The sequence below is a fragment of the Monodelphis domestica genome, chromosome 5, assembly GCF_027887165.1.
Source record: "Monodelphis domestica isolate mMonDom1 chromosome 5, mMonDom1.pri, whole genome shotgun sequence".
Taxonomy (NCBI): Eukaryota; Metazoa; Chordata; class Mammalia; order Didelphimorphia; family Didelphidae; genus Monodelphis; species Monodelphis domestica.
Window position 1 is genome coordinate 110,841,928 of NC_077231.1, and position 26,190 is coordinate 110,868,117.

The window sequence follows — 26,190 nt, forward strand, 5'->3', positions numbered from 1 at the left end:
ATCATTCTAAACTGTTTAATATCACACCCTCTATCTATGTATATGTCTCTAACATAACACTTTTTAAGAATTACAGATATCTGGGGGCAGCTGGGTGGCTCAGTGGATTGAGAGCCAGGATTAGAGATGGGAGGTCCTAGGTTCAAATGTAACTTCCTAGCTGTGTGACCATGGGCAAGTCACTTAACCCATTTGCCTAGCCCTTACTACTTTTCTGCTTAGAACCAATATATAGTATTGGTTGGTTCTAAGACAGAAGGTAAGGGTTTTCGTTTAAAAGAAGAGTTACAGATACCATATTTCCATATAGAAATATAAACAATTTGCCCTTGTTGAATCCCTTAAATTTTTTATCTTTCTCATTTACCTTTTTACGGTTCTCTTGAATTTTGTATTTGAACATCAAATTTTCTGTTTAAATTTGGCCTTATTTTGGAAATCTTCTATTTTATTAAATGACCATACTGTCTCCTAAAAGTATATAGTGAATTTTGATGAGTAGGTGATTCTTGGCTATAAAGCCAGTTCTCTTGCCTTTCAGAATATTATATTCCAAGCCTTGCATTCCTTCAATGTGGAAGCTTCCAAATCCTGTATAATCCTAATTGTGGCTCCATGATATCCCTAATTGTGGCTCCATGCTATCTGAATTGTTCTTTTCTGGCTGCTTATAGTATTTTCCCATTGGCCTGGGAGCTTCTGAACTTGCTATGACATTCTTGGAAGTTGTCATTTGGGGATTTACTGCAGGAGGTGATCTATGGATTCACTCAATGTCTATTTTGCTCTCTTATTCAAGAATATCAGGGAAGTTTTCTTGGATAATTTTTTGTAATATGATGTCTAGGGTTTTGTTTTGTTTTTTGGCCAATATCTTCAGGTAGTCCAATAATTCTCAATTGTCTCTTCTGCATCTATTTTCCAGATCAGTTGTTTTTTCAATGAGATATTTCATATTTTCTTCTTTTTTTTATTCTTTTGACTTTGTTTTATTGTTTCTTGATATCTTGTGAAATAATTAGCTTCTATTTGCCCAATTCTAATTGTTAAAGACTAAGTTTCTTCCATGAAGAACCTCCTTTTTCATTTGGTCCATTCTACCTCTCATGGCCCTCTTTTCTTCATTGGATTTTTTTTTGTCTCTTTTTCCATCAATTCTGATTTTTTAAAGCTGCTTATTTCATTGGTGATTTGTGCCTCTTTTTCCATTTGACCAATTTTGCTTTTTAAGCTGTTATTTTCTTATCGCATTACTTTCGTTTCTTTTTCCCATTTTTCTTCAACCTATCATATTTGCTTTTTTAATTCCTTTTTGAGTTCTTCCAGAGCTTGTGACCAATTTCCATTTTTTTAGGCTAATTCATTTTAGGCTAAATATATGCCATATACAAATATACTCTATGGTCCTTTTTATCTAGTTTAATCAAAATTCATTTACTCAGTTGGTTATCTCCAACTAAGTAAAGAATTGAGGGCAGCATGATTAGGTCCCTTTCCCTGGCAGACCTATCTGGAAGCTCTCAATAGCATAGGCTTTGAAAAGGAAGAAAGGAAGACTTTTTGGCTCTCTTGTAATAAGAAAGTATGCCATCTTTTTCATGAGTATTTTATTTTAGTGCCTTCTTGATAACCTAAAAAATAATGAAAAAATGTATGCTAGATCTAAGCAGAACAAAAAATACTGCCATTGATCTCTTGAATGCAGAAATGGTATAGGACTATTGGACTTGGTGTTGAAAGAAATCTTGAACTCATTTCACAGATATGTAAAGTGACTCATCAAGAGCATGTCTATCTAGAAAATTAGATGGGCTGGTCACATAGTAATAGGAAGGGAAGACCAATAGACACTGATACACTGATACCCCACAAAATATTAAAAGAGAGCAAGCATCTAGGGCTTTGGGCAGATCTTTCATAGAGGACTATGAACACATGAACAAAAATGACCCAAGATGAGATTTGTTTGGCTTGTTCTACAAAGGCAGAATACTAGAACCTGTGGGTAAAAGTGACTAAGAGGCAGATTTTGACTCAACATAAGGAAAAATTCCCTAACTCTACATGTCTAAATAAGGAATAGATTTCTTCAAGCAGAAGCTAGATAGCTCTTCTTGTTGGGGACATTATAGAAGTGATTCTTTTTCAAGTATAGATTGGACTAGATAGTCTCTGAGATTCTGTTATTCTTTGAAGACTTAAAGGGGTGGCTAACTGCACTAGGAAAGGAAGAATCCATATTCATGAAATATAGATGCATCTATTGTCAGATTCAGCATGAGCTAGTGAAGGAAGAGCAGGCTTAAGTCCTTTGTTTGACTCATACTGACTATATGACCCTGGATGACTTGCCTTTTCAGGGTCTAGGTATCTTTTTATAATCTAAAGTTAGAAATTGCAGAATAATTGCCAATATGCTTTGGTAGAGCAAGTACCACATATCAGTGAAATCACAGGTCCATACAAAAAAAATCTATTGACATCAGAATAAGGGTTTTTTTTTAAACCCTTACCTTCTGTCTTAGAGTCAATACTGTGTATTGGCTCCAAAGCAGAAGAGTGGTAAGGGCTAGGCAATGGGGGTTCTAACTTGCCCAGGGTCACACATCCAGGAAGTGTCTGAGACCAGATTTTGACCCAGGACCTCCCATCTCTAGGCCTGACTCTCAATCCACTGAGCTACCTAGTTGCCCCCCTGTTTTGTTTATTTTTAAACTTAAATGTGTTATAATGTGAGATTTTGGCCTACTAGTCAGCTGGCTATTTCAAGTCTGGACTTCTCATCACACATGGGCATTCATTTTGCAGACTGAAAAATTCAATTTTATCTTTGGAGGTCATACTTTGGGGAAAGTAAAACATCCTAATCAAGCACTTAAGAAATTAATAAACTATAAAGATAATTTATTCATTTGGAATGTAAATGCTTTCTAGTGTCCAGGATATACATATCTTCTATTTAAGTTACCAATTTTTTAAAAATAAAATTGGAAATTAGGGGTTATGGTGACCATGGAATAAAAGCAAAGGAAATTAGATAGTCTTGCAAGATGCCTCATGCAGATTATGGTAGACAGATGAGGATCTACTTTTCTAATGACCATAAACCCAGTCTCTCTATTAGACAGCAATAGAAAAGCAATAACAAAGTTATATTCCCCAATTCCCCTTTTCTAACTTCTTTCCTTGAAAAAATACAATGAATTTGCTTTTATCTTTGCTGTATCACAAATGTCAAAGTTATAGTTTGTGAAGCAGGGAAATATGTCCCTTCTTTGTAAAGATGCCTATGGGCATGGTGCACTGCATGTTGTCAGACTTTGCCAATGTGTTTGTTAGTTTCACTGAACTGGGCTTTTTTCCTCTTTTTCTTCATATTTGTTATGAAAGATAGCTGGGTACCTAGATGGGTGGGGAAAATATATTTCAAAATGAAGGTGATATAAAAACAAAAGATATCAATTAAAATTAAACTTAAAAAGCTTTCTTTGGAAAAGCATGGAAACATTCTTTGGAAAAACTCTGAAAAGTAACATTTGCCACTACATGATTTTGGACAAACTACTTCATATTTCCTAGTCTATTTCTCCATTTGTAAAATCAGAATTATAATAGATTACCTATTTCATGGGGTTATGAGACTCAAATGAGCTTATGCACCATAAAGTATAAAATATTTATATGATTAATATATTATATATTCAGTTACATTTTAGAGTGGTTACTTCCTAGCACCTTAATCTGAATAATTGATCTTCAAATCACAACTACTTCTATTAGCCCTTGGTTCATGCTAGCTTCATTTTTAGAGAGGCATTTCCTGACCTCCTATGCAAATTTGGGGATACAATCTATTTAGGAGTCAGCAGTCTATAAGATGTATTGGAGAAAAGGGAAAATGGTATAGTGAGAAGAATATCAGAACAGAAGCTAAAAGACTTGGGTCTTCATTTTGACTGCAGGATATACTAGTTATGTAACTTACGTAACCGTGGACCCTCTACTAAAGTTCTGTTCTGATGCCCTACTGTGGCATGAGGGTACCTGTAATTGTGTTAAGAACAAAAGCTTTGGCAGTTTTATCAAGTACAGAGATGGGGATCCACAGTCGTTCTGGGATTCAAGATTCGATCTACTAAAGTCATCTATGTAGAGAATTCCTGTTATAAAAACTCCCTCCTCTGATAGACTGGCACCTTGTTTACAACTCCTTATCCTAGAAAGGTACTCAAAAGGGAGGTGACTCCCAGTCTTCCTGACACCAAGCCCATGCTTTATCCCCTGCATTTATAACACTAGGAGGTTGTTATGTCCACCCAGTCAATAATCATCCTCTACCTCAAAATGTAAATTTCTTTGGCATTTTGATTTTACACTGAAAATAATAAATCCTTATGTTCTTAAGTGAAAAGCACATGGGATAACCCAGATACTAACTGCCTTTACTAGCAGAGCTTCTCCTGCCTACATTTCCTCAGTTCCACTGCCAGGGTCGCTTGCCTTATTACAGTGGTAACAAGCATAGTAGTAGCAGTGGTAATAGCAGTCATAACAACCATAACAACAACAGGACTTACCTATATATTTCTAAAGAGCCTTGATTTCATCCATCCAGTAAACCCTACACAGGCACCCTACTACTAAGTCTAGTTAAAACAATAGAATGAATTGTTAATAATAGCCCCAAAATGGGCCCCAAAATGACCTAATTATCACTTAGTAACCAGCCTTCTAGTGATGAGACTTTCTAAACTTAGCTAGATTGTTTCCATACTCCAAGGTTTTCAACGATAATAATAATCCTCATTTATATTCACATTTCTGGTCTACAAAGGGCTTTGCTCATTATAGATAAATAAATTGAGATTCAGAGAGTTTGTAGAGGAATGATAATAATACCGCCTTAAATATACCTTCCTTCTCAGCCCTCATGCTTCCTTGTTTTGGTTTCCTCATTTAAGCCATCTCCCCTCATTACCTACTCCATCCCTACAGGGAAATGGGCTTCTCCAGTTCTGAAATTAATTTTAGAACTGAGCCTGAGGCCCCTAGAGAATAGCTCTGCTGGGGAACTCAGCAAACTTTTACTGATGCCTCCAAATACACCCTTTCTTCCTTATTTCTTGTTATTTTCTTTCTCCTCTTTTTGTAGATTGGAAGATTCCTGGGGGAAGTGGATGGCTCAGTCATGACCTACCTGCTCAACATGGGGGTGTTTAGCCAGTAAGTGGGAAGCATCCTTAACCCTGAGGGCATGTTTCTCTTTTCCTCATCTTGGGTTAAAAAGATGGATAAGTATGATGTTTAAGGGCCCCAGTAGTCCACAAAAGCCTGGAATGGGGAGTCATTGATAAAAACTGATGAAAGCCCCAAGAGTCCAAAAATTCCTTTTCAGACGTCAGGGAATGGGAATGTTGGAGGAGTGTGGAAAGGGAGAGGAAAAAATCATTGAGGTGGTGTAAAATTCTCCAGATCTCCCAAGTTATTATTAAACTTATATTTACATAGCCCTTTAAGGTTTACAAAAGCACTTTAGCCTACCTTGCTGTGGCTATTTGCCAAGATCTATATTGACTAATTCATTTTTTCCAAATTTATTCAAATCTAAATGGTTCTTTATAACTTGACTTCTCCATGCCCCTACCTGGGGTTTAAAGAAATGCTACTTTAAACACCTGCTTTCTTCTCTTTCACTTTGAATGGATGTGCTACCTATAGTCAATTCAGTTCAGCAAATGTTTAAGAGACTACAATGGGGCAATCCCATGGGGCTGGGGATACAAGGATAAAAATAAACCATTCCTTAAGGAGTTTACATTCTACTAAGGGAGAAAGGTGAACTGCACTACAAGGAACTGAAAAGGTCTTCTAGGGTAGAGTTCAGAGAGTGTAGGCATGTTCCTCTCAAAGCAGCAAGTTAAGTTCAGTCAGATCAAGTTAAAAAAACAAACAAATGGCACAGGTATTGGTCAGTCAATAAGCATTTCTTAAACAGCTATGTGCTAAGGGCTGGGAATACAAACAAAGAAGGCAAAAATATGATTCCTGCATTCAAGAAGCTCCCTTGTAATGGTACAGACAACATGCAAATAACTATGTGCTCTATAACAGGTACACTCAGGTTCTACTTTCTTAGAGCCATGCCTATGGTATTACTCCTCTTCCCCCAAAGTTTCTCCCCTGAGGAATTTATAATCTCTCTTCTTTCATCAGATCAAGCCCCCAACAACAGCATTACTACCATTTGCTAGGGGACCAGTAATTTTCTCACACCCTCGTCCTATCGAACCCTGGATAGCTTTTAAAGGGGGCATTTTACTTCACATTTATAACAAGAACAAATGAATAAACATTTCTCCCAATTATTTCATGAAATATTCTCCTCCATAACAGTCCAGTCTGTGGGGTAGGGCTCAAAACTTAGCTCAGTTCCTATGTAGCATGATCCCACTGAGTTCATATCCAGTTCATCCAGCACTGGAGCTGGATGAGACCTTGGTTTTAACTTACATGGACATGGGTCTAGAAAGTCATTCCTGAATACCACTCCTTGGGGCACTGATGCTGTGCTGGAGGCAACCTCCAACATGGGTTCTGATGCCTGGATTCCTATGGCTGGTCCTCCTGAACAAGTTGAAGATTCTATTCCCTGAACACAGAATCCTAAAAGGGTAAGGAAAAGGCCAAAGACACTCCATTTTGCTAGAGGACATGGTGGGAGGGGGTGGTAGAAGTTCCTGAGACCCTTCCCTCAGACAGGCATTTCCCTAACTCATCACTACAATGCTGTCTGAGCAAGCATATACCAGACTTCTAGTATACATACAAGATATACTTATAAATGGAAGGCAGTCTAATAGGGATGGCACTAGTAATGGGAAGGATCAAGAAAAGCTTCTTGCAGAAGTTGGGGTTTGAAGCAGAGTCTTGAAGAGGGTCAGGGAAGTTAGGAAGCAGAAGAGGAGGGAGGACATTCCAGATATAGGGGAAAACCAAAAAAGGTATAAAATGAGAAGAGATTTAAATGCCATGTTCAAGGAACCACAAGTAGACCAGTTTAACTAGATAAGAGATTATGTAAAGAAGAGCCAAATATAAGCAGACTGGAAAGCTAGGAAGAAGCCATGTTGTAAGGGACTTTAAATGCCAAATAGAGCATTTTACATTTGATCCTGAAGATAATAGGGAACCATAGGAGTTCACTGAGTAGGGGGTGACATAGACCTGTACTTTAGGAAAATCACTTTGGCAATTGAGTGGAGATGGGATTGGACTAGAAAGAGATAATGCAGAATGAGACCAACCAGAAATAGTATGGGAGCCATATGAATGGAGAGAAGGGCTTATATAAGAGAGATTTTGAAGGTAGAACAAGATTTGACCACATATTGAATATGGTGGGTGAGAGTGAGGAGTTGAGGGTAAGAGAGAGGTACTGAGCCTGGGAGAATGTTGGAACCCACAATAATTATAAGAAAGTTGGTAAGAAGGAAGGATTTGAAAGGGAACATTTTTATCATATTGAGTCTGAGATGCCTACAGAACATCTTGAGATATCTAAAAGAAGAAAGACCATAAGGAACAGATAGGTGGTTCAGTGGATAGAGATCCAAGACCAAAGACAGAAAGACCTGGGTTCAAATGTGACCTCAGATACTTCCTAGCTGTGTGACCATAGGGAAGTCACTTATAACCCCCATTATCTAGCTCTTATTACACCTCTGCTTTGGATCAAATATACAATATTGATTCCAAGATGGGGGTTGAGGGTGTTTCATTTTATTTTGTTTTGTTTCTAAGAGAGACTATGACTAGATAAAGAGGTCTGAAAACCATCTCAACAGGGATGAAAACCAAGCCTATGAGAGCTGGTGAAATCAGAATGGAATACCCAAGGTATTTTACTTCTCACTTCACACACTGCTCTCTTGTTTTACAGAGTGACCATGTATGACTACCAGGCCATGTGCAAAATGTCCCACCATCACCACAGTGGGGGTCGGCACCTTCTCAGTGTGAGTATCAGGTTTTCTAGTCCCCTTTTCAGTTACTATACCCAAATGAAGCTAATAATTTGGGGAAAATTTTACCCAGGAGGGCCTGGACTCATAGAATATACAAGTTTTATAGAGAAGAGTATAAAGGGACCTTAGAGATAATCTAGACTAGTAGTGTCAAACTCAAATAGAAACAGATACCTGCAGGATGCCTATTGACTTAGAAATCTACATTTTAATATTATCTATGTTGTGTTTTATTTATTTTGTTCAAAATTTCCCAATTGCATTTTAATATTTGGGGGAATGTACAGGCTGTGGGTTTGACATGTGTGATCCAGATCAATATCCTATTTCACAAATGAAGAAACTGAGACCCAATATCACTCTAGGAAAAGTGTTCTTTGCATAATACACACTCAAAGGATTAATCTGACAATAATCTTATATCACTAATGCCTTGTGGCCAAGGAATATACCCAATTGGCTGTCTTAGCAACTATTTCCATCTCACCACTCTGTGTAGAATGCCCAAAAGTCATTAGAATAGATCTCAGAAATCATCGAGTCCAATCCGTACCTGAACAAGAATCCCTTCCTATAGCATCCCTGACAAATAGTCATCTAACTTCAGCATGAATATCTCCACTGAGGGGAACACACCACCTACCTAAGGCAGCACATTCCAGTTCTCATTGTTAGAAAGTTTCTCCTTATATCAATCTTAAATCTGACTCTGAAACTTGGACCCACAGGTCCCATTTTGGTCCCAACGGTCTTCAAAATTTTAATCCCTCTTTCACATGACATCTTTTCAAATACTTGGTTTTCCCCCCATATCTCTCTGCCCTGTTTCTACCCCTTCACCCCAACCCAGATCTTGTTAAGCTAAAGATCCTTCAGTTGACTCGCATAAGCTATAGCCTTCAGTCCTCTCATCCAACCAATTCTAAATTCATCTGCCAGTGCTATTATCTGGCCACACTTCATCTTGTCCACAAAAGAGAACAGAAGAAATTTTGTCAAACGCTTCACTGAAATCGAGGTCTACTATGTCTGTGGCATTCCCTAAAACTTTCAAAAAAGGAAATGAGGTTAGTTTGGCATAAACTCTTCTTGATGAAGCTACTCTTAACAATCACCAATACCCTTTCTAAATGCCCCAAAGCCCTTTCTCTAATCTGTTCTAGAATTGTATCAGAAAGAGAAGTCAAACTCACTGGTCTATGGTTTCCAAATGCCATACTCTTCTCTTTTAAAATACTCAGGACAACATTTTCCATTATATCCTGAGACCCTGTTTCCATTATCCACAATTCTCAAAGGTTCTGATAGTTACCTAATATTCACTTTACCAGGTTCTTTCAGAACCCTGGATTATAGCTAGCTCAGTCCAGGTGATAACTCATTAAAGAGGATGGTACTCTCTTACTTATCTCTATATGTAAACTTCAAATGTAAGTTAATCATTTATGTTTAATCCTTCTTAATGGTAAAAGCATTGTCCTTGGAAAAAATAGAAACTAATTAGTTAAATTGTTCTTCCCTATTTCATATAGCCCACCTAATGGCCCCATCCCTTCATGTTCTTCCCTCCAATTTAAGAAAACCTTTTTGTTGTCCTTAGTATTCATTCACTACAGGTCTCAGTTTATTCTAATCTTTTGTATTCAAATGCTGTCAGGTATTTTTTATTCAACCTTCATCCTTGCTTCCACTCCCTCCACCCCTCAGTTTTGTTTTTACTCTAGAACTATGATTTTTATCAATGTAGGGATCTTCTGGGTAGGAGTGTGCCCAGCCCGAATGAAGATTAGAAACTAACCTGTAATTTTAGAAATTCTTAGGAAAATTGCCTGGGGGTGTGGGGGGAACAAATAGATTAAATGACTTCTCTAGTCACATAGCTACTATGTATCAGAGAAGCAGAACTGGAACCCAAGTTTCGCTTCCCCCAAAGCCAGTGAATTCCCTGTTTAATGTTGATCTATTTAAATATTGCCCCCTTTTCATCTTTACTCCTTCAGAATTTCATTTTTGAAAGCTTCCATCATCTTGGGCAGGCTTCTCCTGTACAATTTAGGGTAATCATACCCTTTCCTCTTCCCTTACTCCTCCTCTGAACCTTTTAAATTCTGCTCTTCCCCAATCAGATTATTCCTAAGTTCATGAAGACAATTTAATGGGGTCACAGCCATGGGCTAAGGGGACCATAAAGGTCATTGAATTCATCTCCATCACCATCACCATTCATTTTTTAAACTGTCCTCTTACAGATGAGGAAACTGAGGCTGAGATAAGTTAAATGACTTGCCTAGGGTATCATCTAATTCCTACAGGAATTGAACACAGGTCTCTAAGCCCAGGACTTTATGGACTGCATCACTTAGCTGCATTCAAAGCACCACTTGAGATATCCAAACAGAAAACTTGAATATTCAGCATATTCATTAAACTGTTCCCAATTAATAACACTTTTTTCAGTTAGAAATACCAAAGTAGATTAAACCATCATTCTCCATTGGCAGTATGCATATGTATAGTATACTACATAGTATACCTATACATACCAAGATGATCCCAACTAAGCTAGATTGACTAGAGTCACTGAATCCCAGAGATGGAAAGGAATACAACCACCATCTAGTCCAATCATTACTTTTCCAGCAACTTTTTACTACAGAATACCCAACCTAGTCTCTAGAAGACCTGCTCATAAACTCCTGAAGCAACCCATGCCATGATCATTATAATCCTTAGAGGATGTTTTCTTATAGCAGATACTTTCTACCTATGTGACCCTGGACTAATCATTTAAATCTGTTTGCTTCAATTTCCTCATCTGTTAGAATGAGCTGGAGAAGGAAATGACAAACCACTCCAGTATCTTTGTCAAGAAAACCCAAAAGGGGCAGCTGGGTGGCTCAGTGGATTGAGATTCAGGCCTAGAGATGGGAGGTCCTAGGTTCAAATCTGGCCTCAGACACTTCCCAGCTGTGGGACCCTGGGCAAGTCACTTGACCCCCATTGCCTAGCCCTTACCACTCTTCTGCCTTGGAGCCAATACACAGTATTGACTCCAAGATGGAAGGTAAGGGTTTAAAAAAGAAAAGAAAACCCCAAAAAGGGTCACAAAGAATCAGTCAAGACTAAAAAATGACTAAACAACTAATTCTTATAGCAACAAGAAAATCTGCCTGTCTGCAAACTCCTTGCTCTCAGTTCTGCCTTCTGGAGCCATTCAGAATAAGACTCCATGGAATACCAATTCTCTTCCTTTGCATAGGCTGTCTTCATTCCTGCAAGGCTTTGCCCCTGCTTCTTTCAAAGCTCAATTCAAAAGTTACCTCCTACATGAGGCTTTTCCTGAGCTGCCAGCTACCAATGCTCTTCCAAAATGCCTTAGATTTACTTGGCATACATTTTGTATGTGTGTATGTATGTATATATGAGAACATGTTTCTCCTAATAGTAAGTTCTCTGAGAACACAGAGACTGCCACAAAATAGATGCTTAATAAATGCTTGTTCATTGAGTGATTCATTAAACCTTTCAAATACTTGAAAAACAGTTATGTATCATCTCATATAAGTTTTCTTCTCTTCAGCCTAAAACAATTCTATTTCACGTATCTAATTCTTATATGGCATAGTCTCTAGTCCATCAATATTCTGGTGTAGTCAATTAAAATACTCGTTTTAGTTCCCTTCAACTTGCTGTCTAACCATCTCCCATTTTCATATTTATGTAGCTGATTTTTTAAGCTCAAATAGCTCATTGTTCTGCTCTGTCAAGAATCTTTTGGGTCCAAATTCTGTCATTCAGTGAATTCATTGTTCCACCCAATTTCATATCTGCATTAATTTGAGTTGGTAGATAGGAGTATGAATTGTTCTGAGATAATGGATTCATATTTTCTTGTCTATGGAGCAACTTTTCTCTATAAATCTAATTGGCCCATCCGTCATAGCATTGCCACTCATAGACACATATGCCCTAAGACCTACTTGTTTTTCCCTGCCTTTCCAGTCCAAAAGAAATTTGAAGATGGGGTAAAGAAAGGGATAGAAGATATATTAGTTTGTCAGCTCAGCAGAGGATGTATTGAAGTGGTAAGAAACTTGAGGCAAGGAAACTGATTAGAAAGTAATTGAAATAGAAAAATAAAATGAGAATCACCAACATTACCACTGTATGTGTTATCATTTAAGAATAGTTGTTTGAGGATAGAGCCTAGACCAAGGTCAGAATTCCAAAGTTTTTCTGTAATACTGTTACTGACTTTACTTATTAAAAAGAACTAAAAAAGAAAAAGGCCAATTGCTATCATACAGTTGAAAAGTGATGAGAACCTAAAATAGGGTGGTAACTGTGTGAGAAGGCAACATAGGTGAGTAACAGTAAGGAATCAGTCAATCAAACAACATTTACTAAGTGTTTGCTATGTGGTAGGAGCTGTACTGAGTGCTAGGGTCACTAGAGCCCCTGTCCTCAAGGAGTTTACAATCCAAAGAAGGAAAACGATACACAAAAAAAGGAAAAGGAAGTATGGGAAAGAAACCAGGAGGCATGAATTACAGCCAGCTGAGAAATGAGATGTCTGAGCAGAGCTCCCTTGTTAAATGGACAATTTGGAGTTCTTAACTCCTCCCTTCAATCAGAGAGGCTGAGGGCAGTAGAGAGTAGCAAAGCTGATAGGATCTCACTTGATGATGAGCTTTTTCCCAAAATATGCTTCTTTAGGAGCAGGGAGGAAAAGTTAGAAAAGCAGCCAATTAGCCAGGTGAGAAATGAAAAGGAGTTCAGGGAAAAGGCTAAGGTTTTAACCTGAGAGATGAGGAGGTGAAAAGGAAATTCAGAAGAGAGGAGGGTTTAGGAAGAAAAATAATATATTTTCCTATTACTAACATTTTGAAAAGAAAATCAACAATTTTCTATATAATTACCCAATGTACTTTTTCCTCCTGCAGTTGCAACAGCAACTGCTTGCTTCTATGATTAAAAGTTTATCTAACAAAGATTATACTTCATCCTTGGCTATGTAAATTAAAAATTAAATCAATTAGAAGTATTGGCCGGTCACTTGCCAGTGATTAGGTTTTTGAAGAAAGGGCAGCTAGTCAGTATTCTGCCTCTGCTTTCTTTCACTATTCCCCCTCTTTATTTCTATGTCTATCTTGTCTCTCTCCCAAGCTAAGAGTGCAAAACTACATTAATATCAACTCTAAAATGTTTTGATGTCCCTATAGTATCTGCCTTGTCTTTCCTCCCTTGTATTTAAGTCACAGTCCTGAATTTTTAAAGGAAAACACCTAAATATTATCTTTAAATTGTGGACCAATAATTTCCTTTTATGTTTGTCTTCTCATTCACAAATAGAATCAGAGACACAGTAAGCATTTATTAGACACCTGTTTTATGCCAAGTGTTGTGTGTTAGACACTAGAAAACATAGCCCCTGTCCTTGAAAAGCTCATAAATAGGAGAGACAACGTGCAAATAAATACAAATATGCTATGTACAGGATGAATAGTAAAAAATCACAGAAGAAAGGCACAAGAATTCAGAGGGATTGGGGAAGGCTTCCCATAGAAGATAAGATTTTTGGCTACAATTTTAAGGAAGCCAAGAAGCAGAGATGAGGAAGGTGCATTCCAGGCATGAGAAAACCCCATTTTATTTATGTAGCAATCTACCTCCAATTAATTTGGCCACTGTTGTGTCACTTGGAGTGATTTTGATAAATAATGATGACAGTATCAAAGATTAATGAAGATTCCTGTCCCATTCTCCCACAGAACACATGGGAAAGTCAACCAGGAGTTTCCCAGAATGCTAAAACTTATGTGAGATAAGGACTGGACTTGTGATTGACAATGCACATAGTAGGCATTTGGTAAATGTTTATTGATTGACTGGCATAGGGAACTCAAAAGAAAAAAAACAGGTCCCAAACCTCTCTGCAATTTGGTCTCAGGGCATTGGAGGTGAAACGAATTGTCCAGGGCCACAGGGCCAGAAGTGTCGGAGGAAGTACTGAGACACCTTCAAGGGATACTTTCAGTTGCAGGAGGTGGCAACTGAAACGCGTTACAAATTATAGGATGCTCCCCATCCCCCAACCTAGCAATGGTTGCTCCCCATTTGTCGGTCCTATTGGGTCCTGGGTAAGAATTCTGTCACTTCCTCCACCTTTGGAATAATGAAATTATCGATCAGCCGTTCCGCTTTTTGCTAAAAGAACGCCCGGAGCGTAGCCCGATCACAGAAGCACCCTCTCCCTCCCCTATGCCACAGAGTCGGTGGAGGACCAAAGAGGTAGAACGCCGAAACACTACACTTCCGGAAGAACTTCCGCCAAGCTTTGTGGGCGGAGAAGCAAGGCCTGTAAGGCCTACCAGCCCCCGTGCTTCCTTCCACCGGTCTAGCAGGTGCAGGGGATGAGCTTTGCTTATCCACGCCTATATCCACTTTGGCTCCTCTCTGCCCCACTGTGTGCTGCGGGTCGCAGAGAAAGAGTTCCTAGATCCCTGGTGGAAAAGCACGAGCATTCGGGCAAATTGTAGTCCCCCTCCAAGCCGGAAGTTCCTCCTGAAGGCTACCGGAAGGGCAGCTCGTGTGTGTTCTCTGCACCATCTATGGTCCTCCAAATTCTCTGTGGGCGCGACTGGTGGAGAGTCAGTGCGCAGGTGCACACACATTCCTTCTTCCTATTCTCCTACAGACAAATACTCTTCACCATGTTTCTTCTACTTCAGCAGTTCCTGGATCTCTACGCTTATGCTCTTTGGGCAAGTTTCTTCTTTCTGATCTCTATGCTCTTTGGGCAAGTTTCTTCTTTCTGAATTTGTTATTAGCCTTGCAGGGCCAACCAAATCCCAACAATACCTGGGAAGTTTCAGGGCTTGTGTTTTGTGTTAAGCTTTGCCAGTCCTGGAGGGTTATTACTGGCTCTCTTTTGGAATGTTGTCTCCTCATGCCCATGCTCCTGTGGTATTTTATCTGGCTTGACCCTTAGATAATGGAAAGGTCCTTCCCGGCTCCTTTTCCTCTTTTTTTCTTGATCAAACTTGCAATACTCCATCCAGGAAAAAATATTTTTACCAGCCCTCCGGAGACTACATACCCAGAGCAACAAGACTGAGAATTTTAGATCCTGTTTTCAGATGCCATCTTCTTCAATAATTGTTCAATTACCAAGTCTGTTAGCTTTTCACCTGAAGTCCACAGCTTTAGTCAGCAACAACTTTAAATATGTATATTTATATAAATATATGTTTATATATTTTATTATATATATAACATATATACACATATATATCAAATTTCAATTAAAAAAAGAAAACAAAACACCAGTGACTCCTAAATTATACACTCTTGCCCAAGATTCCATAATCAAGCAGTATTTCCTGAATTCTTTCTGGAAAATCATGGGAAAAGAGGGCAGTTGTTATCAAGTTTGAAAAGGCAAGGAAACAAACATCCAGTCACCCTGCTCCCCTTCAGTGGAAATCACCAACCAATACTATGAATTTCTTCTTCCTATGAACATTGTTGGATGGCCACTCTTGATAGTACCTACCTGTGGATGCATATCATTATGCCTTAAGGCACATAAAGCTACTTTCTCCTGAAAGAAACCAACTCCCTCCTCTAGAGATGTCTCATAACTATTACTAAGTTCCAAATACTCTTTCCTTCTTTCTTTCCTCCTCTGGGTCATTTTTTCTAGCCTTAATCCTCCTGTCAAGTCAACTCTCCTCCCCACAGACACATACATTTTCTTTCTTTCTGAACTACTTGCTCTAGATTTTCAAAGAAAACAATTTTTCTGATAATCCAGGCAGGTGTTCTTCCAGCTTTTCCAACTCAACGTCAGAGAAAAACCAAATCAATCAAGAAAATTTTATTATCCAGCTTGTATGTCAGGCACACACAGATAACACATACACACCAAATATAAAAGAGTACTTGTCTCAAATGCATTACTCTATCAGAAAAGCAGCAGATATGTATATAAATAAATAAACAAATAAATAGATAAATAAATAAAGTATATAGAAGCTATAAATGAGCGAAAGCATGGTATAGAGAGCTGGTCTTTAGACCAGGAAGACTCAGGTCCCATCTCTGGCACATACTATGTAAGTCTGGGAATGTCACTTCTCAGTATTCTAGGCATCTCTCTAAAGGTCTATAAAAAGCAGTAAAGTTGTTGGTCTGCCCTAAGAGAGGGGTTTCCCTCTATACCAACTATTCAGTTTAGAAACCAAGTGCCCAAACTGCACCCTTATACCACATATGAGTCATCTTTTTACCCCAGACAGGGGAGAGAAAGGGTGAAACTATGTCCTCCTGTACATGTGGAGAGCAGGAGGGGAGCAGCCTCCTCTGGAATACATGCCATAGGTTCAACAAATGGCTCTATACAAATATATGTAAAACATTCACAAGTAATCAGAGAAATCAATAAAGTCTTCATGGAGATAGTGTTTGTTTAGCTGAGTATTAAAGGAAACAAGAGTTTTAAAAAGGCAGAGGAAAAAGAGTGAGATTAATGCAGGTACAGGAAACAGCCAGTGCAAAGGCACCAAGTGGGAGATAGAATGTTGTGTGAAAAATTGTAAAACAGCAGTTTGGCTGGACCATAATGTGTAGGAACAGAAATAATGTAAAATAAGATAGATAAATGTCAGGGAGGGGATATGTAAGGTGACAAAGAGGTATATAGTTTGTGGAAAGATAAGATGAAATTTAGGTAAATGGAGTTGGGAAGTGAAAGGCTTTAAAAGAGAGCCACTAGAATTTATTGAGCAGGAAAGTGATAGGATCAGACCTGCATTTTAGGAAAATCACATTGGCCACCCAGAACATGGATTGGGTTGGGAAAAGATTTAAAGGGAAACGAAATAGATAGTTACTGCACTAATCCATGTGAAAAGTGATAGATGCCTGACCTGGAAAGACCTGGAAAGCCCAATGGTCACAAGGAGAGAAGGAGTCTGACATGAGAGAGAGGGTGTTAGAATGATAAGATTTGGGAACTGAGTGGATTTGTCTGGGAAGGAATCAGGGATAACTCTGAGGTTTTAAACCTGGAAGCCTAAAAGCATGGTGGGATCTATCAGAAATGGGGGATTTGGGAAGAGAGGTTGGCTTCTGGGAAAAGACAATAAATTCTGTTTGGGATATGTTGAGTTTGTGATATCTATGGGATGTCCAGTTTTAAATGTTCAATAATCAGTTGGTAAAACAAGATTGGAACTCAGGAGAGAAAAGATTGGAAAGAGCAGGAAGTCATCTGCATAGATAATTTTCAAATTAAAACCAGAAGAGGCCTCTAACTCCTGCTACTGGGTGAGGGTTGAAGATGGTAGATCTCTTGAACTCTGGAGTTCTGCACTAGAATAGGATAAAGCCAGTTGGTGTTCATACTAAGTTTAGCACCAATATAGAGAATCCCTGGGAGCCTGCTACACCCCCTCCCCCCCTCTCAGAAAAGACAAACATAGCGCAGTCTCTTTAAATCACTGTAAAACTCCAACTTGCCCTCCTTACTTTCTGGAAATAAGCTCTTCTCTGTCCTTTGTCGTTTTGGTAGTTCCTATCCCTAAGGCAATTGCTGTTGGCTATTCCTCTTCATTGTACTGTCCCCATCCCACCCACTTCCCAAGCTGTGCAGCCAAGTCAAGATCTAACTGATTAAATTACTAATTATTTTATTTATCTTGGGTTTCCAGCCTTTTTGTGATGGAATGCTAGATGGATGAGCTGTTTGATTAGCCATTTTCAGATTCCTGCCAAGTACTAATGCAAACAGTTGCTCTCAGCTGTACTGTTTCATAATGAAGGTCTCCAACAGGAAAACAATTACTCAGCAAGGTTTTTAATCTAATCAGATCCATTTACCTACCTCTTCTCTCTTCCTTCTACTTAAAACTTAAAACCTATAGAAACTACTTTGTGTTTCTTAGACCACAAGGCTCTTAAGCGGCTTGGTTACCAGACTCAGGCTGATTGAGATCAGAGATGCTTTCTAAAGCCCTTAATGTTTTCCTCCTGAACCACTGTCTGCCATCCCCTTTATCTCCTCCCTGTTTTTAGCACCCCCTCCTGGTCAGGTGATAGGTTATCCCAAACATCCAGTAATAGTATCCCCTTAGAAGTTCCAATTAATGATCAATATGGAATTTTCCCAACTTCCCATAAGCATCTAACCCTAATAGGAATTACTCAGAAGCCTTTTATTAATAATGTTGGGAAAGACCTTAAAGGCCATCTAGTCACATCTACTCTAGACCGCACTCTACCAGCACCAGCATTTTATTGATAAAGGAAACCAAGACTCAGAAAGGGCTTAGTTCCTTTTCCAGAGCCACACAACTAGTGAATAGCAGTGCTAGGACTTGAAGTCGGGATTTCTGACCCTCCATATAGTATTCTTTCTACTGCATCATGCTGCCTCCCCAAGTGTCTCCTCCCGTGGAGCGATTGATGTGCAGGGGTTGTTTCTTGAGCGTAAAATGGAAGCTGAGGAGGTAGATATTTGGGTAATTTGCATGTTATTTAAGCTGTGCCTTCTTTGGTGTGCTTTGCATGTCAAGGTCTCCACCTAGAGGCTAAGGGGGAATCTGACCTTGAACCTTAATGATGTTTTCTACCTTTCCAGCCCATCTATGTGATTGTGACTGCTGCCAAATGGCTGATGAGTGAGCTCTTCATGTGAGTGTGGGTGTTCCGTGGGAGAAGTGAGGAAGATTTTATGCCCAATGGGGACCCTTTTCTGGCTCTCTCTAGGGACTTTCATGGATACAAAAAACCGTGGGAAGAAAAAGAGAGCCCAGTCATGTGGGAATTCCAACCTATAGATGGTATTCCCTCAATATGATTAATCTCCAAAATATGCTGCTCTGCTGAGGCCCAAGAAGGCAACCAAGCAGCACTGTGCATTGTTGTAACCTGGATCTTAGAAAGCAGAAGGGCAGACTTAGGAGTGTCCAAGGAAAAGAGGAGCGGAGGGCTGGCTGCCAGCTACTGGGGGGTGGACAGAACTTTCTTGTTTCTCCTGAACCACTGTCCCTTCCCAAAGCTGCAGAGAGAAACGATATCATTTAAGAAGGGTGAGAGAAGACCACTAAAACTGCCCACTCATTACCACCCCCGTCCCCATCACACACATACACACCACTCCCGTATTTTTTTTTACAGGTTCTTCTTAGAGTGGGGTACATGGGGCTGCTGGCAGTGGGAGAGCAGGGCAGAGGGTGAGTACACAGCACTTCTAGGGGATGGGGAAGACAAAGACAGTACAAGATAATCTCAGGCATTTTTCCAGATCATCATCAAATGCCTGAATTTCAATTGAAGTCAACAAACACTAATTAATTACCTATAATTACAAGGATTCAATGCTGGCCACTTGGGATATGATAACTAAAAAAAAAGCAGATAAAACAACCCAGCAAATGCATATTAAGCATTTACTCTGAGAAGCATCGACACTTACTTAGACAATGAGGAATAGCTGAGGTTTTGATAAAATCTTTGCCCTTATGAAGCTTATAGTAAGGGGAAATTACATATACATAAACATGAACAGAAAGTCATATATGTTCAATCTATTTAAAAAGACACAAGCAATGCTATAATGAAGTCCAAGGGGTCAGAGAAGTCTGCCTAGAGGAGATAACATTTGAATTGGAGTTTTTGTTTGTTTGTTTTATAAACCCTTACCTTCCATCTTGGAATCAATGCTATGTATTGGTTCCAAGGCAGAAGAGTGGTAAGGGGAGGCAATGGGGGTCAAGTGACTTGCCCAGGGTCCCACAGCTGGGAAGTGTCTGAGATCAGAGTTGAACCTAGGACCTCCTGTCTCTAGGCCTGGCTCTCAATCCACTGAGCTACCCAGCTGCCCCCTGAATTGGGTTTTTTACGTGAAATAAAGCTGTCAAAATAGGATTATTAAATATTAAATGAAGTTAAAGAGGGTTCTGAATGCCATGCTAAAGAATAAGACTTTTATACAAGACGCTAAAAGGAGATGCTGAAGATTTTTCAGCAGAGTAGTAACTGACCAAGTCTGTGCATAAATATAAACCTCACAGTGTATTAAGAATGGAATAAAAAGGGGAAGAGAGCAAAGGTCAAAAGAACTTTTAGACAGGCCTGGCAATGAACCAAATAGATCATCGTGAGGGCCTATACACTAATTCTTTGTAAAAAAAGAAAAATAACAAACTTGGTTTTGGACATGTTGCCTTTGACACATTTGAACAGAGAGAGATTCCCTGTAGGCAGATGGAGAAGCACATCTGGAATATAGAAGAAAAGAATTGGATATGTACATTTAGAAATCAGATGCATAGAGGTGAAAGTTGAAACCATGGGATTGCCAAGGAAGTGAGTGTAGGGAAAAGGACCCAGAACAGAAACTTTGAGAACATCTGCTTGCTGAAGGAGTCAGTGCAGGAAACAGAGGAGCAACTAGAGAGGGAAGAAGACATCCAAGAGAACAAAGCAGCTCAGAAGGCATGCGAGATAAAGGTATCCAAAGCAACAAATGCTACAGAGAGGTCAAACGGGGAGAACTGAACACACGCACACACATGACCTTTAAGAAAGTTGTTCTCTATTGGGGTGGAAGTACAGATGCAAGGAATTGTGTGATATAAATGACTGTTGGGAAATTGGAGGCATTGAACAGAGACAGCCTTTTCAAGAAATTTGAAGTTGCTCCTTGACAGAAGTAGGAAATCTATACATATAACACATTTCTTTATATGTGTGTATATATACATACATGTGAATATATATGCATGTTTGAATATGCATGCATACACAGATAAATGTGCATGTATATGTAATGTTGGTCTTTTGATGTGTTAGTTTCTGCATCCCATCATATCCTATTTACTGCACAGCTAGGAGGCTGACTATACCTAGGGTGACAGCACTAACAGTGGGAAGAAAGGGACAGATTCTAGATTTACTTCAAAGGAAAAATGGACCGAATTTGGGAACTAAATAACCCTGTAGGATCTGGGGGTAGGGGGTGGAAATCAAAGCTTTGAACTCAGAAATAAGGAAGTTAAGAGGATCTTGAATTTTGGAGTCACAGAATTGATATGTTCCAATTGGGGCATATTAAATTGAAAATGTTGGTGTTTCAGGAGAAGTCAGTGCTAGAAATATGGAAGCAGAAGCTTTTTGCTTTGATATTAAAGGAATGTTTGTTGACAACTTACTGAGGTGGGGTTCCATGGGGAGAGGGATCGCTAGACCATGTTTTATACCATCTCCCTCATAGATTTCTCTCACCCCTTCCTCCCAACCCCTAATCCTATCTCTTCCCTGTGTGACATCATCTCCCTGCTGCTTCTGGACCTCACCATGTGATATCACTTCATTCTGTCATCACTCCATCCTGTGATACCCTCATTCTGCCTGACTTTGCCCCCCTTCCTGTACCATCATCTTGTGAAATGGGCCTCCATGATTCCATCTCCACCTTGTGTTGGTCACACAATCTGAGCAGCCAAAGCCATCTTCCATCACTGTAAGTAAAGCCAACCAATAAGATGCTAAGGGCATGTTGCAGACTAAAAGCTTAGAGAAGAAAAGATTGAACTTTATTTTTAGAATATTCCTCAGACAGGGGACCCTACCCATGTTCCAGTTCAGGATAGTATGTCAAGAGATGAGAATGCCCTTAGTTCAAATTGCAGAGAAGCATTTCATATGTTTGGCTAATCCTATGTCAATCAACATTTTTAAGTATCCATTAAGGACCAGACTCTGTGCTAGGCTCTAGAGGTACAGTTCCTGCCCTCAAAAGAGTTCATGGTTTAATGGAGGACAACAAATAAACAACACATACAAACAAGCTCTGTAGGAAACAAAAAAGTAAAAGAGGGAAGACACAAAAATCAAGAACATTCTAAGTGGTATCACACAACAGAACAAAATCCTAGAAAAATAGAAGGTTCCCTAAGCCTCCTGTAGCAGTTCCTGGGTATTGTCGCAAGTATTATTATCCCCATTTTTCAATAGATACAGAAAATGACATTGAGAAAAATGAAAGGATTTGTACATGAATACAGAGCTGATAGTTGAAATCTAGTTCTTCTGACTCTAAATCCATTGATCTTTCCACTATCGCACAGTAACAGATCATTCCATCTCTCCCTCTGCAATCATCACCACCACCACCAAAATAGACAGAAAGAGCACTGGACTATCCGGAAGGCCTGGCTTCCAATTCTTCCTCTGACAAAGAACCTGCCTCACAGGGTTTGGGGGATGATCCAACCGGATCTTGGTTGTAAAGTGCTTTTCAGCAAACTGTAAAACACTGTGCAAATATCAGCTGTCATCATCATCATCACCATAATCACTGCCACACCAAAAATGACTTTGGGCTTGTTTGGATTTTGACTTCCTGACCAAATATTTCCCCAACTACTCCCTTCCTGAGGATCATCCCTATCCTACCCATCTTCTGTCAGCAAAGAATTAAGTATACAATGTATACTTACATACATACAATGTATGCAGAGCAGATATTAGTAATAATACCTTACAGTCATAGTATTTTCACAGCCATTACCATTGTCACTAGATTAACAAGTGCTGGGGACAGAAAACAATCTAGGGTTATCTCTAACTCTTACTATTTTGGCTGGACCTGATTTTATCTGTATAGGGAACACTCATACTTCTACACCTGATGATCAGGCTGATCATATGCATTGTGGGCTTTTAATTAGCACCTTACTTGACTGCCTTTTGACATACTCTCTTGAGTACAATTTTATTGGAAAGATCCTGGGCTGAATGAACATTGGGAGACCTAGCTCTTTCAGTTGCTCAGTGACCCTCGATAAGTCATTTAGCCTCTAAAAAGGAAGCCCATGTTTCCCTTTGAGAAAAATGTCTATTTTAGATAAGCTATGAAGATAAATTGAGATTACAGATTTAAAAGGATACTGAAGTAAAGGGTTGTACAAATGCAAAGGGGTTTCACCATTATTGTTACGAGTAGCAATAATGGAAACAATTCTATCAAAACTCAATCCAATATCTACTCTGGGATCATAGCAATGGCAAAATAAAAGAATGCTAGTCAGAGTGATGTGCAGCAGGATTCTCTGCCCATAGTTGAGAATGCCCTGCAAAAACCCTTAAATATCCAACTAGACACTGGTGAGATTATTGATTAGGTTACCATCTCAGGCAGGGTCATGTAACTGTTCCTATGAAAGAGATAGATGGAGTGGCATAGAGTTTCAAGCTGGACCTACTTGGGACCATTAGGAAAATTAGCTTCCAACTGAAATGACTGGTACTCCTTCATGTTATGGTACCACAAAAAGGCAAGATAAATCATAACAAAAGAGAAATACCAATAGCTTGCCTGTTAGAAATGCTTCAATATAGCATGCCCAAAACCCACTAATGTGGACAAACCAGTGGTATGAATGAAATAAACTGAAGGTTTGAATGCTTACAAAAAAAGTTACACTACTAACCAACAGAATTGGAAACTGATATTACCAGTTATAGGCAAATACTCCATACTAATTTTTGTCTACAATATTATACAACACATTACAAGATAATCACAAGAAATATTTTCATGCCTAAAATCAGATTAGAGAAATTACAAGTAGAAATTGCAGAGCTGATTAATGAGGGGAAAAAAGCTAAAGAACCTAATGTCTTTGAAAACTTCTACTTTGGAAACACTAATAATAAAACAAATGAAAATAATTTTGAAAAAAGTGGACATATGTAGACTGGAATTTCAAAACTCCTTTTTGAGTTTCATGGCACTAATTCAGCTAATAGATGAACTACAGCAAAGTAGGATAATTTTTTTTAAATGGCTATTTGCAATAACCATCATGTTTAAATGCATTTTCCAACAATATTTGAAAGCAAGAATAAAACAAATCTTAACACATGTACAGAACTATATATGCTGCAGTTGTTGACATAGGAAAGATTATGGAAAGAATGGTAGCTCTCTCCGGAGAACAGATGTTGAATACTATCATGGCAGAAGCATTTGTAGAAAATTCTTAAAGACCTATGGAAAGACATTAGAAAATGAAGTTGATAGCAAACTAGTATATGTAATAGAAAACCTGAGCACCATATCACCCAAAGGCAACAAAGGAAAAATATGCAGAATGGAATTCAGAATACAAAAATATACCAGAAATTCTTGACACCCTTATAATTAAAAATGAAAGCCAAAAGGCCAAAGTGATACACAGAGTAAATCAGCACAAAGAGTAAAGCAAACAAGTGGCAATCCAAAACTACACAGTAGAGACTTGGAGAACAAATGAATTGAGAGACAGAGAGACAGAGACCCAAAAGGAGGATATGGAAATTTTCTGATCGTGTTTATAGTTAAGAGAAGTCCAAAATGTGAAATAGAAAACTTTCGTACAATTAGATAATAAATAAAATTGTTCATTTCAAGAGAAGTGACCAAAATGGTACCTTTTCTGAAACACTGGAAAGTAGAGAGACCAGCAAGATCCTAATCATTGGCTCAAGTGTTTCACATTTGTATATGAACTATTAGTAAAGCATTTTTCCATATATCTTTCTGGTTTGAGCTTCTTTTCATTTTTATTACATGTGAAGGCATTTTTATTTATCACTCATGAGAACAGCAGAGACTTATTCAAATATAGGCAATTATGTTTATGTACTTTATATTAAGCATTCACAGCTGAGTATAGGCTTTTAAGTCAAAGAGGGAATCATGCCAAAATAGCATATTAAATACTTAGAAAACACAGAAAACATCATGTTAATAGCTCCACTTGAAAGCACATTAAAAAGCTACTTCATTTTATGAAAACTTTTTCCAATGATATTAAAATATTGATTGGGCTTAAGTGTAAAACGTAACTAGTAGATGTTGCTTCAAAGCAGACAGTGGGCAGGCTGGGCACTTACTTTTTTTCTTTTTTTTTAAGACATCCGGCAAGGAAGGGGGAGGCACTGATTTCTCTCCCCAAAGCCTCTTTCCTTCTTCTGGGCTAGCTCAAGGATGTGGCCTTTCCTTTGATCATTACTCTCTCCACTCCCCTTCTCTTTACATCAGAGGCTGAAGGTGTTGCCTGGAGCTCCTGAATTCCGATCAGCCAAACCTACCAATCATAGCTCATTTGCCTTAGGGCAAAGAAAGGCTTGAATCCAGGTGAAATCCTTTCTCTGTAATTTTAGAGTTTTAAAAAATACATGTTATTAATAAACCATCTTACAGACTGCTAGATCAGATTCTGAAATCTAATCACCAGAATAGGACTAGTACTGACCTATTTAAGTTCTCATATATTCAAGCCTACAACTAGTATGTCCCCTCCATCTCTACTGGCATTCCCTCTAAACAATTAAAGACAATGAGGACTCAGAAACAGTTAAGATTGATTTTATCTTTATTCACAGTTTCAAAATACCTTAAAAACAGCAAGTAAATAGCTTTAAGGAAACTTAAGATTGAAACATTCTTATGGACAGAAGTACAAGGGCAGAGGGGGAGAAAGTACAACTTTCCCACAGTTTTCTCAATTCTTAAAGGCTAAGTTGCTTAGAAGCTTCAGTCCAAGTTCTTTGCTCTGTTTGGCAAAGGCTAGGCTGCTGAAGCCAACATCTGCTTCCTCTCTGGTCCAAGGACTCATACTGCAAGATTCCTGCAGAAATTCAATGGCTACTACTGTCCCTCCCACCCTCTTTCTCCTTGGCCACAGTTCCTCACCAGGGGAACACTGCCACTGCCACTGGGAGAAGTTTAAGAATGTACTTCTGGTGTATGCAATCATCTCTCTTCATGGACTTTAAGTGGGTTAGGGTTAGGGTCACCCAGAGTCACATATATAGTAAGTGTCTGAGGCAGGATTTGAACTCAGTCCTCATGACTCCAAATCCCACCTAATTGCCTTTACATGGAATGAAAAGCTTTCAAATTCTAGAATCCTCCTGGAAAACATAAAACCATGGCAGAATATGATGAGATTTATGCCATTCTTGTCATCCTGTCTCCTTTAGAGTTTTTCTGAAGATGCCTTCAGTGAATGAGACTACAGAAGAATATAATACATCTAATATACTTATTCAATTACAAAAGAACCAATAATTTTATTCATCTGTGCAATGGTCTATAGAAAATCAAATA

The 26,190-nt window shown here is 38.8% G+C and overlaps 1 protein-coding gene across 1 annotated transcript in view; it reads left to right on the forward strand.

Moving 5' to 3' along the window:
* CACNA2D4 (calcium voltage-gated channel auxiliary subunit alpha2delta 4) overlaps positions 1-26,190 on the forward strand; it is a 169,838-nt gene that overhangs the window by 130,455 nt on the left and 13,193 nt on the right. Inside the window, exons 31-34 of the mRNA XM_007503831.2 lie at positions 5,153-5,223; positions 7,940-8,015; positions 18,667-18,719; positions 19,206-19,261. Coding sequence (XP_007503893.2) covers positions 5,153-5,223; positions 7,940-8,015; positions 18,667-18,719; positions 19,206-19,261 — 256 coding nt within the window. The remainder of the gene's footprint in view (positions 1-5,152; positions 5,224-7,939; positions 8,016-18,666; positions 18,720-19,205; positions 19,262-26,190) is intronic.